General features: G+C 56.3%; 2 protein-coding genes across 2 annotated transcripts in view; one reads left to right on the top strand and one right to left on the bottom strand.

The window, feature by feature from the left end:
- Positions 1–5411, top strand: part of LOC139605272 (zinc finger protein 436-like) — a 134152-nt gene extending 128741 nt beyond the window's left edge. Inside the window, exon 2 of the mRNA XM_071456634.1 lies at positions 4022–5411. Within this exon, the coding sequence (XP_071312735.1) occupies positions 4036–5292 (1257 nt within the window). The 5' untranslated portion in view covers positions 4022–4035 and the 3' untranslated portion in view covers positions 5293–5411. The remainder of the gene's footprint in view (positions 1–4021) is intronic.
- The window catches only part of LOC139605281 (zinc finger protein 585A-like), an 87944-nt gene extending 74283 nt beyond the window's left edge, over positions 1–13661 (bottom strand). The window contains 3 exon segments of the mRNA XM_071456647.1: positions 12034–12865; positions 13052–13133; positions 13552–13661. Coding sequence (XP_071312748.1) covers positions 12034–12865; positions 13052–13106 — 887 coding nt within the window. The 5' untranslated portion in view covers positions 13107–13133; positions 13552–13661.
- Between the last annotated feature and the right edge of the window lie 88 nt (positions 13662–13749).

The raw sequence follows: 13749 nt of genomic DNA on the forward strand, positions 1-13749 counted from the left end.
CTGCGGGACCGGGGCAGGAGGAATGGGATGGTGGAGCAGGGAGGGAGGAGCAGTGGGACAAGGGCTGGAGGGAACAAGAGAAGGAGGATGAGGAGGAGGCGTGGAGGAGTGGGAGGAAGAGCTGGGATAGAGGACGAGGAGCGGGAAGAGGAATCGGGGACCACACGCTCCAGCCCTTGCTGTGTCCGCAGCCCTCCTGGCCCCTGGGGCATTTCCCCCCCATATCTCAGGTGACCGCAGAGGGGGAGCTCACCCAAATATCCTGGGGGCTCCGTGGCAGGGTACTTTTAGGGGGGCCGGGGGAATTTTTGGAGCTCAAAGGACTCCAAAGTGAAGCCGCAAATGGGTTTTAGGGAGATTTTGGGGGTGTCCTGGGAGGTTGTTTTTTCACGGGGGAGGGCAGGAGAGGGGAGAACACTGGGACACCGAAGTGTGCAGCCCAGAGAGAGGAGACTGCCAGGATTCAGCCCGGAGAGGGGAACACCCTGGCAAGGGGGAAGCCCTGGAGCTCCCCACAGCCTGGAGCAGAGTCAGGGGAAACGGGAGTGCTGGGACCCCAAGAGCCCCGGAATCGCTAAGGGGGAGCCCAGAGAGGGGGAGCCGGAGAACCCCCGGGGGCTGCGGGGAACCCCCAGCAGCACAGAGAAGGGGGAGCCCCAGAAGCCCAAAGTCAGAAGAGCAGAGAGGGGGGACCCTGGGGATTCCTGTGACAGCCTGGAGAGGGTGGGGACTCTGGAGAGGAGAACCCTCAATAGAGGCAGAATCCCCAGAAGTCCAAAGTGGAGAGACCCGAGAGGGGCTATTGATGGGGAGCTCTTTTTTGCAATAATCATGAGACATTCAAGTCTTGGAAGGCTTAGTGATGGTATTTCTGAGGATTTTACCAACTCAATTTTTGTGGTCTGGAGGTTTTTTTGGGCAGAATCTTGGTGGTCTGGAGATTTTTATGGACACAAAATATCTGGTGACTTCTAGAGATGGGTTGGGGCAGGTGTAATGCCCATCAAAATGCTCTCATACCTTGTTTTTCTCTTGGAAATAGGTTTTATCATTTCCAAACCTCAGCCCACTCTCTGGGCCCTGTCTCTGGGAACACCAACTGTTGATTAATTTTATCAGTCATCCAGTGAGGCTCAATGGCCCATTAACAGAAGATATCTCCCTGAAAGGGAGGATTGTCAATGGGGCTCAATGGCCCATTAACAGAAAATATCTCCCTGGAGGGATGATGGGTTGTGGAAAAGATAAAAATAAACTGCCCCACCTGGTTTTAACAGCTTGCCCATTAATAGAGAATATCTGCCCTGGAGTTAGGAGGGATGGGTTATGGAAGCGATAAAGAACACTGCTCCACCTGGTTTCAACAGATGGTGATAAAATACATACTGCTGGTTACATCTTGCATTGCAACATAAGACAAGATGGACATGGACCAGGGGTTGATGCCAGGCACGGTGGACACCAGGACAGGGGTGACACAGAGACACTGGGGACATGGACCAGAGGGTGACAACAGGCAGCAGGGACACCGTATTGAGGTGACACCAGCGGGTGTTCCCAGAGACAGGGTCCACAGACTGCGCTGACGTTTGGAAATGAGAAATCCTATTTCCAAGAGAAAACAGGCCTCTGGGACTCCCCCTTCTCTGTGCTGCTGGGGCTTCCCCGCAGCCCCCAGGGGTTCCCCGGCTCCCCCTCTCTGGGCTCCCCCTTAGCAATTCTGGGGCTCTTGGGGTCCCAGCGCTCCCGTTTCCCCTGACTCTGCTCCAGGCCGTGGGGAGCTCCAGGGCTTCCCCCTTGCCAGGGTGTTCCCCTCTCCGGGCTGAATCCTGGCGGTCTCCTCTCTCTGGGCTGCACACTTCGGTGTCCCAGTGTTCTCCCCTCTCCTGGCCTTCCCCATGGAAAAACAACCTCCCGGGACACCCCCAAAATCTCCCCAGTGGGCATTTGCGGCTTCGCTTTGGAGTCCTTTAAGCTCCAAAAATCCCCCCCTTCCCAAAAAAGTACCCTCCCATGGAGCGCCCAGGATATTTGGGTGAGCTCCCCCTCTGCGGTCACCTGAGATATGGGGGGGAAATGCCCCAGGGGCCGGGAGGGCTGCGGACACAGCGAGGGCTGGAGCGTGTGGTCCCTCCAGTGCCACTTCCCGCTCCTCCTCCTCTCTCCCAGCTCTTCCTCCCACTCCTCCTCCACGCCTCCTCCTCATCCTACTTCTCTTGTTCCCTCCAGCCCTTGTCCCGCTGCTTCTCCCTCCCTGCTCCACCATCCCATTCCTCCTGCCCCGGTCCCGCAGCCCTCGCAGCCAGCAGCAGGAGCGGGGATGGAGCTGGGACAGGTCGGGATGGGCAGCGCGGGGCTCTCAGCTGCTCCCACCCGCTGGGAGCTGGGAGAACCTGGCCCGGGGAGAAGGAGAGGCAAACTGGGAAAACTGGGGGCTGCAGATCCACACTGGGGCTTGTTGGGGACCCTGGCTTGGGGGCTGCCAGCCCCTGGGGCTCCTGTCGGGCAATCTGGGAAGGGGGAACACAGAGAGGGCTGGGGGATGCCAGGAGTGGCATCACTGGGCGGGACTGGGCTGTACTGGGATCATCCAGGGATCATTTTGGAAGTGAGTAGGAACCTGCCGGGCCAATTGAGACCATGTTGGTAGCTAATGGGATATACTGGGAATGGCTGGGATCATTCTGAGAGTGAGTGGGAGCTGCTGTGAGCAACTGGGAGCACGCTGGGAGCAAATGACATCATACTGGGACTGATTGTGTTGATGTAGCTGGAGGGCAGCTGGGACCATACTGGGATGGATTGGAAGCAACTAGGATTATACTAGGACCATACTGGGAATGGTGGCACATGACTTGGATCGTACTGGAGGTTACTGGGATCATACTGCTGTTAAAAGGGAGCAACTGGGATCACACTTTGGGCTACTGAGAGCAATGGAGAGTGTCTGAGGTTGGAAATGCAAGATGTGGGTGGGGGTGTGTATTCTATTGCCATCTGGTAGAGGTGGGGCAGTTATCTTCTGTTAACTGGGCAGTTTTCTTTATCTCTTCCACAACCCCTCCAGGGAGATATCTTCTGTTAACGGGCCATTAAGCCCCATTGACAGTCCTCCTTTTCAGGGAGATATCTTCCTTTAACGGGCCATTGAGCCTCGCTGCATGACTGATAAAATTACATCATCCCATTGTGAGATGCCCCACCCAGGGGGAGGAGTCAAGCATCCCTACCTGCATATAATCAGAGATTTGGAACACCACAGTCAGGCTTTTCCCACTGGATTCCCAGAGGAGCAGGTTTTCTTGTCCACTGGATTCACTGAGGAAGACCAGACCTATCTACACCACCACTGGACCTTTGGAGGAAAACTACACCATTCTGCAGGATCACTGTTTCAACAGAACCAGAACCACATCTGTCACACCAGGAGGACGGCAGCCACCATTTAATTGGAGTGCAACAAACACCCTGACTAACAGGGGGTCAGGTTGGATTCTGACTCTGTCAGTGGTTTTTTTTGTACTACTGCATTTGTATTTTATTTTTTCTTGCAAAGATCTGTTATTCCTATTTCCATATCTTTCCCTGAGTGCCCCTTAATTTCAAAATTATAGTAATTTGGAGGGAGGGGGTTTACATTTTCAATTTTAAGGGAGGCTCTGCCTTCCTTAGCAGACACCTGTCTTTTCAAGCCAAGAGAGGCAGCGGGACCATCAAACCCAACACGCTCAGCCCTTCTTTTCCCCCAAACCAGGATTTCCCATTCCCAAACCTTGGCCCAATGCAGGAGGAGGAGGCTATAAGGAAGACGAACATGGCCCAGGAGCCCATGCAGGTGAGAAGGAAGTCACTACCCCTTTCCCCCTCTCTCCTGCTCCATCTCCCAGCCCAGCACAGTCCCCGGCTTCAGAACAACCCTGCTGCCAAAGCTGTCCTGCTGGGGACGCACTGGGGGCATCTCCTTGCCCTTCCCTGTGGCACAGAGGCAAATCCCATCCTCTCCTTGTCCTTCCTCCCCCAGACCAGGAGCTGAGCATGGAGAGCAGGGAGGCTGAGTCACCACAGCACAACCTTGGGTATGAGGCTGTTTTGTGCGGTTACACAGGACAGGAATCCAACGGGGAGGAAAAGCCCCAGAGATCCCTCACGAGGAGGGGCTACAAACGTAGCCCAGGGAGGTCAGAGGAGGAAAGACCCACCCTGGGACAGGATGGCAGCCAGAGCTCTGAGCTGGGGGTCCCTGAGCAGCTTTGCGATGGGGAGAAGCCCTACAGGTGTGGGGAATGTGGGAAGTGCTTCAGCCGAAGCTCAGCCCTGATCCGCCACCAAAGGATCCACACTGGAGAAAGGCCCTCTGAGTGTGGGGAGTGTGGGAAGAGCTGCAGAGACAACTTTGACCTGATCAACCACCAGAGGAGCCACACGGGGGAACGGCCCTATGAGTGCGGGGAATGTGGGAAGAGCTTTCAGAGAAGCTCCACTCTTCTGAAGCATCAGCGCACACACACAAATGAGAGGCCCTATGAGTGTCCCAAATGTGGGAAGAGGTTTCAGACAAGCTCCCATCTCCTCACACACGAGCGGGTTCACACAGATGAGAGGCCCTTCCGCTGCCCCGACTGCATGAAGGGCTTCAAATATAACCCCGACCTCATCAGGCACCGGCGCATCCACACCGGGGAGAGGCCCTACGAGTGTCCCGAGTGTGGGAAGAGATTCACCCAGAAGTCGAACCTGATTGTCCATAAGAGGACCCACACTGGTGAGAGGCCCTATGAGTGTGGGCAGTGTGGGAAGAGATTCAGCCAGAGCTCTGAACTGATGCTTCACCAGAGGATCCACACTGGGGAACGGCCTTACGAGTGTCCCGACTGTGGCAAGACCTACAGCCGGAGCGATCACCTGATGATCCACCAGAGGAGCCACACCGGGGAGCGGCCCTATGAGTGTGGGGAGTGTGGGAAGAGGTTTCAAAGCAGCTCAGATGTCCTCGTACATCAGCGGATTCACACGGATGAGAGGCCTTTCCGCTGCCCTGACTGCGGGAAGGGCTTCAAGCACAACTCCACCCTGGTCACCCACCAGCGCATCCACACGGGGGAGAGGCCCTACAAATGTCCCCAGTGTGGGAAGACCTTCAGCCAGAGGTCAGCCTTGACCCAACACGAATGGAGGCACCACTATGAAAGCCCTGTGAGTGCCCCAAGTGTGCCCCAAGTGTGCACTGCTACAGTTCCATACCCCATGGCAGTATTTGTGCTGCATGCTGCCCAGTGGGCAGAGCCCCAGTGATCTGTGGTGCTGGTAATCTGTGTTGGCAAGACACCTGGCTGGGGGCTCCACCTCTTAATGGCTCCATGTGGCCTTGGTTATCTTTTCATTTCTCTCTGTCTTTTCAAAACACACCAAACCAGGATAAAAATAAAAACATTGAATTAAGACAAGGATGGGGACATGTGGAGATCTTCCAGGGGATGTGGGGGCTGCTACGTTTCAGGTAGTTGAGGGTTCCTGGGTGGGACTTGGGCTTTGGGCACCCAAGGCTGAGTGACCTTGGCTGCACTGGGAAACCATAGCAGAGTTTCTGGGAGAGCTGATCAAGGCCCCCCTGCCCTGGAACTGTTCCCATGACTCCCTGTCCTGGCTCCCTACGTCCCCTGTCCACAGTCCCCCTCTCCCTGCTGTCACTCCCCTTGCTCCCCACCCGTTCCCATGTCACTGCACTCCTTGTCCCGTCCTGCTCCCATCCCAGTCTGGATCCCATTCCCAGTCTCATTCCCCATCCCGGTCCAGTATTCGTCTGGTTGCCATTCCCATATTCCCAGGCCCATATTCCCTGTCCTGTTCCGTTCTCATATTCCAGGTCCCACTGCCAGTGTCACTTCCGTTCCCCTGTTTCCATTTCTATGTTCCCAGTCCCATTCCTGTATTTCCGTTTCTGATCCTGGTCTCATCTTCCTAATCTCCATCTCATATTCTCTCTCCAGTTGGGGTTTCCATATTCCCTGTCCTGGTCCCATATTTCCATTCCTGCTCCCTGTCCCCATTCCCGCTCCCTGTCCCCTCTCTCAGGACGCTGCCGCCATTGTTCCGGCCCCACCAGCCCCCACGTAATTGAGGACACACCGCCCTGCTCCCGCCCACCAATCCCAGTGCGCGATCACTCCTGTATTTGCATGGCCCCGCCCTTCAGTTTGGCCCCGCCCACCACCGGCTGCAGCTGCCTCCGGGCGCTGTTTGCTCCCAGTTTCATCCCAGTGCTTCCGGTAAGAGCGGGACTGGCAGGGAAAGCACTCCCGATTCCTTCCCACTTCTCTCAGGATCCCACCCAGTGTTCCCAGTATCGCTCCCCGTGCCCCATGGGCTGGGGCCACTTTGGGAACCCCCCTAGGGTAGCGCGCAGCTGCATTTGCGTGTTGGCACTGCCCGGGCCGGGCTGGGAGCGGAGGAGTGGGACGAAGAGGGAGAGAGGAGGAGGAGGAAGAGCAGGAACGGGAGGAATACGAGCAGCAGCAGCAGAACCAAGTGTTTCTCCTGCCCGCCCACGCAGGCCACAGCTCTCCCAGCTCCAGCAGCATCACCCCCTCCGGAACCCACAGGTGAGCGGGATGGGGGAGCTCGCCCCAAATCCATCTGGGGGTCTCTGGGAGGGTTTTTTTGCAGGGCAGGAGATGTTTGGATCTTCCAGGACCCCAAAGCAGAGCCACAATTGCCCCTGGAGGGATCTTGAGGGTCCCACCTGGCAATTGCCTGGTACTGGTGGGTACAGGGGTGATCTTGGGTTTGGGGATCCCAGGAGAGCCAAGGGGGAACTCAGAAGCTCCAAAGTGGGGAGAGCACAAAGGGGCGATCCTGGAGCTGGTGGACCTCTGGCAGCCTGGAGGGGTGGGGGAGGGTGGGCATGAGCCGGCTCCGGGCCCCCCGAGGCTGAAAGGGGCACTGAATTCTCCAGCTGCACTTGGGCAGCGGGACCATCAAACCCAACATGCTCAGCCCTTCTTTTCCCCCAAACCAGGATTTCCCATTCCCAAACCTTGGCCCAATGCAGGAGGAGGAGGCTATAAGGAAGATGAAGATGGCCCAGGAGCCCCAGGCAGGTGAGGAGGAAGTCAGTGCCCCTTTCCCCCTCTCTCCTGCTCCATCTCCCAGCCCAGCACGGCCCCCGGCTGCAGGACAACCCTGCTGCCAAAGCTGTCCTGCTGGGGACGCACTGGGGGCATCTCCTTGCCCTGCCCTGTGGCACGGAGGCAAATCCCATCCTCTCCTTATCCTTCCTCCCACAGACCAGGAGCTGAGCATGGAGAGCAGGGAGGACAAATCCCCACAGCAGAACCTTGTGGAAGATGCTGTTTTGGGCAGCTCCACAGTGCAGGAATCCAACGGGGAGGAAAAGTGCTAGAGAAGCCGCACGAGGAGGGACTGCAAACACAGATCACATGGATCTGAGGAGGAAAGACCCACCCTGGGCTGGGGAAGCGGCCAGAGCTCGGAGCTGGGGGTTGATGAGCAGCTTCAGGATGGGGAGAAGCGCCACAAGTGCTCAGAATGTGGGAAGATCTTCAGGTGGAGATCCTCCCTGATCCACCACGTGAGAATCCACACCGGGGAACGGCCCTATGAGTGTGGGGAGTGTGGGAAGAGCTTCTTTGAGCACTCCATGCTGATTGTCCACCAGAGAATCCACACAGGGGAGAGGCCCTACGAGTGTGATAAATGCAGGAAGTGATTTCATATCAGCTCCACTCTCGTCAGGCATCAGCGGATTCACACAGATAAGAGGCTCTTTCTCTGCCCCGAATGCGGGAAGAGATTCAACCGTAATTGCACCTTCATCAAACACCGGCACATCCACACCAGGGAGAGGCCCTACGAGTGTCCTGAGTGTGGGAAGAGCTTCTCACAGAGCTCTCACTTCACCCAACACCAATGGAGCCAGCACTAAGGGCAGCCCTGCAAGTACCCCGAGGACAGGAATAGCTTCCTGCACTGCTCCAGCTCCATCCCTCACATGAGGATCCACCCTGGATGATCCCCAGTGACCCCCGGTGGGCAGAGACCTGGTGATCCATGGTTCCGGTGATCCGTGTTGGGAAGACACCTGCCTGCGGGTTCCACGTTCTCCTGGCTCCCCATGGGCACCTGCACACATCCAGTGCCTAACATCAGAAATCCCTTGTGGAGAGCAGATTGGTCAACTTCTGACTGCAGAAAAATCTCACCTTTTTCATCATCTAGTGGCATTGAGCAATACTGGATAGCCTTGCAGGTCTTCTCCAACATAAATCCATTGTTTTAGTTCTCCATGGCCCACAACTGTCTTTCACAGCCAAATGAGGACAGACTGGGGAAAAACCCCTGATTTTGGAGACAGTGGGATGGAAACCCCTCCAAAAAGGGTTCTTCCCACCCACCCACCCAAGCATATGGATGCTCTGCTGGCAGGGACATGTAAATAATTTTGTTTTAGTCTTGAATTTCATTTCCTTTCTGTTCATCCCTTTGAAACTCCTGAAACTGTTGTAAAAGTAAAGACATTGAACTAAGGCATGGATGGGGGCATGGGAGGACAATGACATGGGTTGGGATAAGGCGGGACATGGAAATAGCTGGGGACATGGACGACCCAGACATAGGTGGGGACATGGGAGGACACAGACATAGAGAGTGACATGGGGGTGGTGCCCTAAGTTTTAGCTTTCATATTTTTCAGATTCTATTCTGCCTTGGTGTCTCTGAACTTTGTATTAATTGTTAGTAAGTTCTCTTCACATGGTAGTTAGACAAAACAATCCTTTTCCAGCTTAAGAATCCAAGGACAACTGTTACAGGCTCAGGCCCAAAAAGCATAAACAGAGAGTTGAAGGGAGAAGACAAGGAGGATGGGACTTGGTTGTATTGCACTAAATAGTTTATTTAGTAGTTGTTCTGCACTGGGTAACAGGAATTTTGTACTGCGTATGGTATGTCATGTAGATTATTCCCCCTTCCTCATCACATGGTTTCTCCCCATCCACTCCTTTCTACACACCTGGTGGTCTGCCCCATGGATACCCCTCCCCTCGCCCCTCCCCAATGGTATCCCATTGGCCATGGTCCTCTTTGCCCGCCCCCTTTCCCCTGGGGTATAAAACCCCACTGCAGGTAAAGGTTCGGCCTCTTTTGCCACCTGGGTGGTCGCTGCGGCCAGCAGTGTCCCATCACAAGCCAATAGACAGGATATTCATCCCTACGTGCTGGAAGAGCGCTCATCGTCTTTTGTCTTCAGTCCATGCAGGTCCGTGTGGGCTTGGGTTCCAGCTAGCCGGATTGGACCCATACAAAGCCCAGTGAACGATTATTGCAAATAGGGATGTGAACTGGGACATCATCAATGCCACCACCTGTGCCACCACCTGTGCCACCACAGTGCCACCAGTACTGTCATCTCAGCCATGGCCAAGCGCTGTCCAATGCAGTTCCTGCCACCCTATCTCCACTGTCACCACTGAGGTGTCCCAGCTGAATGTCCCCCCTCTACCAGGGCAGGATGGGAACTTGTTCAGCTGCTGACAAGTGGCCCAGAGGTGAGTGACAGCTCACAGGGTGTCCCAAGGCCATCGTGCTAATTGGGGGAACTGGGGGTGGAACACAAGGCAGGGAATACAATGTGTAAACCAATGAAGGATTTCAAGGGAGAACAGCTTTAGTAAACTAATGGGGTTTCGAAGGATAAAAACTGACAGGGAAGTTTCTAAAGGGGAGGGCAGGTTTGGGGAGGGATTGACATTTAATGGAAGGAGGAGTAAGGAAGGTTCTGGGGCAAAGGTAGGGGCAGGAGGGGTTAACAGCTGGGAAGGGGGGGAGGTTTAAAGCTTGGCAGGGAGTAGCTGGGTAACAAACAGAACTAAACTGAATAACGGGGAGGACAGTAAAGAGGGCTTGCAAAACCACAAATTACACAGAGAACCTGCCAAATTAAGAAAACACACTACAACAGATGGACATCCTGGGGGTGTCCTCAACTCCTTAAGGGACACATCAGGATTGTCCCCAGCAGGGGATTGCGGGATCCCTGATGGATTTTTGAGATCCCTGATGAATTTTGGGGGTTTTTGGGATCCATGATGAATTTTTGGGGTCGCAGTACTGGCCAGCATGTGGAACCTGTCACGATGGATTTGGGGCCGGGGCTCTCTAATGGAGTTTTTGGGATCCCTAGTGAATTTTTGGGAACCCTGATGAATTTTTGGGGTCACTGACTGATGTTTGGGGTTGCAGTCCTGGCCTCCATGAGGGACCTGCTGCAGCCGGGGCCAGTGGAGGCGGCAGCCAGGGCCACCCTTGGGGACAGCCTGTGGATCCTGTGGCTCAATGTCACCAGCAACAGTTCTGTGGCCGAGAGCCTGGGGGGACTTCCAGGGGGATGCGTGGACATCATGGGTCAGGAATTTTGGGGGGTTCTGGGGTGGTTTGAAGTGGGACCCATAGCACGGGGAGTGGACCCAAAATGGAGGGGGAAGGACTCAAAATCAAAGGGTGTCATGGGATGTCGTGGGGTGTCACAGGTGTCGTGGCATGAGTCCACCTGTGCCAGGGCGGGCGCAGACACTCAGTGCCAGGAACAGCCATGGGAACATCCTGAGGGAGACGGGGACACCCTGCAGGACACAAAGAGACCCTGCAGGACATGACCCCAAGACCTCGGGAACTTCAGCCCCACCAGGGGTGGGGGCAGGGACATAGGGAGAGGGACAGGGACACACAGAAGGGGAGAGGGACACACGGGACAGGACAGGGACACACAGAGGGGTGACAGGGAGCCATGGTGGGGGATAGGGACCTACAGAGGGGAGGCACACGATGCAACCATGACACACATATCAAGGGACAATGTTGCCACACCTGTGTGGATGCTGCCACCAGGACGCCTCTGGTAACACCCAGTGCAGGGCAACGTGACCCGCCAGGTGACACTGACCTTTTCCCCTGTCCCCAGCCTGTCCCCAGGGGCACTTGAGGTCCCCTAAGTGCGGTGGCCCTGGGACACCCTGGTGGCTGTCACTTGCTTCCAGGCCACTTGTCACCAGCTGAACAATGTCCCCACCCATCTGCCCTGATAGGTGGTGACATTCAGCTCGGACACCGCGGTGGTGACAGTGGGGATGTGGTGGAAGGAACTGCATCAGGCAGCGCTTTGCCATGGCAAGATGAAGGTGCTGGTGGCACTGTAGTGGTGGCATTGACGCTGTCCCAGTTCATGTCCCCATGCATGTTTCCCATGTTCCCATCCATGTCTGTGTTCCGCCATGTCCCACATGGTCCTGTCTATGTCCATGTCCCCCCATGGCCCTACACATGTCATTGTCCCCCACATGTCCCCATGCATGCCTTAGTCCAACGCCTTTATTTCTACCCCAGTTTCAGGGCTTTGAAAGGAATGAACAGAAACCTTTTTGTTTCAAGGCAGAAAAAAAAAAAAAGATTTATGTATCCATCCTGGCAGAGCATCCACGTGCTTGGGTGGGTGGGAAGAACCTTTTTTGGAGGAGTTTCCACCCAACTGTCTCCAAAATTGGAAAATTGAGGGTTTAGTCCCTCCCCATTTGGCTGTGGAAGATGTCTGTGGGTCAGAGAGAATTAAAACGATGGATTTACGTTGGAGAAGACCTCCAAGACTATCCAGTGTTGTTAAGACCACCAGAAGATGCAAAAAGTGATTTTTTCTGGGGTCAGGAGTGGACAAATCAGCTCTACAAAATGGATTTTGGATGTTATTCTGTGGATGTGTGCAGGTGCCCAGAGGGAGACAGGAGGATGTGGAGCCCCCCAGGCAGGTGTCTTCCCAACATGGATCACCGGCACCACGGATCACCGGGGATCACTGGGGATCATCCAGGGTGGATCTCCCGTGGGGGATGGAGCTGGAGCAGCACATGAAGCTCTTCCTGCACTTGGGAGGGCTCACAGGGCTGCCCTTAGTGGTGGCTCCGTTGATGGTGGGTCAAGGCTGAGCTGTGCCGGAATCTCTTCCCACACTCGGGACACTCATAGGGCGTCTCCCCGGTGTGGATGCGCCGGTGGCTGGTGAGGTGGGTGTTGCGCCTGAAGCCCTTCCCGCAGTCAGGGCAGCGGAAGGGCCTCTCGTCTGTGTGAATGCGCTGGTGCAGCAGGAGATGGGAGCTGGTCTTAAACGCCTTCGAGCATTGATCACACTCATAGGGCCTCTCTCTGGTGTGGCTGCGGCGGTGCCTGATGAGGGTGGAGTTATCCTTGAAGCCCTTCCTGCAGTCAGGGCAGTGGAAGGGCCTCTCCTCTGAGTGGATCGGCTGGTGCTGGAGGAGATGAGAACTGGTCTGAAACCTCTTCCTGCATTTATCACACTTGTAGGGCCTCTCCCCAGTGTGGATCCTCTGGTGGTAGTTCAGGTTGGAGCGCTTGCTGAAGTTCTTCCCACACTCTCCACACTTGTAGGGCTTCTCCCCAGTGTGGCTCCTCTGGTGGACAGTCAGGTGGGAGCTCCTCCTGAAGCTCTTCTCACACTCAGGACACTCATATGGCCGCACCTCTGTGTGGATTCTCCAATGGATGACGAGGTAGCATCTCTTACTAAAGTTCTTCCCACATTCTGAGCACTTGTGGGGCTTCTCCCCATCCTGAAGCTGCTCATCAACCCCCAGCTCCAAACTCCGGCCACCTCCCAGGCCCAGGGTGGATCTTTCCTCCTCAGATCCCCGTGATCTGCGTTTGCAGCCCCTCCTTGTGAGGGATCTCCAAGGCTTTTCCTCCCTGTTAGATTCTTGCACTGTGGAGCCACACAAAACGGCCTCTTCCACGAGGTTCTGCTGTGGGGATTTGTCCTCCCTGCTCTCCATGCTCAGCTCCTGGTCTGGGGGAGGAAGGACAAGGAGAGGATGGGATTTGCCTCTGTGCCACAGGGCAGGGCAAGGAGATCCCCCCAGTGTGTCCCCAGCAGGACAGCTTTGGCAGCAGGGTTGTCCTGCAGCCGGGGGCCGTGCTGGGCTGGGAGATGGAGCAGGAGAGAGGGGGAAAGGGGCACTGACTTCCTCCTCACCTCCCTGGGGCTCCCGGGCCATCTTCCTCTTCCTCACGGCCTCCTCCTTTTCCATCGGGCCAAGGTTGGGGAATGGGAAATCCTGGTTTGGGGGAAAACAAGGGCTGAACCCGTTGGGTTTGATGGTCCCGCTGCCCAAGTGCAGCTGGAGAAGTCAGCGCCCCTTTCAGCCTCGGGGGGCCCGGAGCCCGCTCATGCCCAGCCTCCCCCACCCCTCCAGGCAGCCGGTTTGTCCCCCGGCTCCGGGATCGCCCCTCTGCGCTCTCCCCGCTCCGGGGCTCCCGCGTTTCCCCCTCGGCTCTCCCGGGTATCCCCAAATCCGTGATCGCCCCTGTACACGCTGGTACCGGGCGAACGTGAGAACCCCACCATGTTCCCTCCAGGGGAAATTTTCGGTTCGGATTTGGGGTACTGCAAGAGGCAAACATCCCCTGACCCACGAAAAACCCTCCCGGAGACCCTCCCGATGGATCCGGGGCGAGCTCCCGCATCCCGCTCACCCGCGGCTCCTGGAGGGGGCGATGCAGCAGGAGCCGGGGGAGCGTCGGCCTGAGCGGCGGGAAAAGGCGGCGGGGAAACCAACGTGGTTCTGCTGCTCCTCTTCCTTCCGCTCCTCCTCTTCCTCCTCTGTCCCTCTTCCACCCGCTTTTCTGTCGTTCCCAGCCCGGCCCGGGCAGTGCCGAGCCCCAGAAGCAGCC

Source organism: Agelaius tricolor, unplaced genomic scaffold (assembly GCF_023055355.1).
Source record: "Agelaius tricolor isolate 1412-34295 unplaced genomic scaffold, bAgeTri1.0.p SCAF_63, whole genome shotgun sequence".
In the NCBI taxonomy this organism is placed as follows: Eukaryota; Metazoa; Chordata; class Aves; order Passeriformes; family Icteridae; genus Agelaius; species Agelaius tricolor.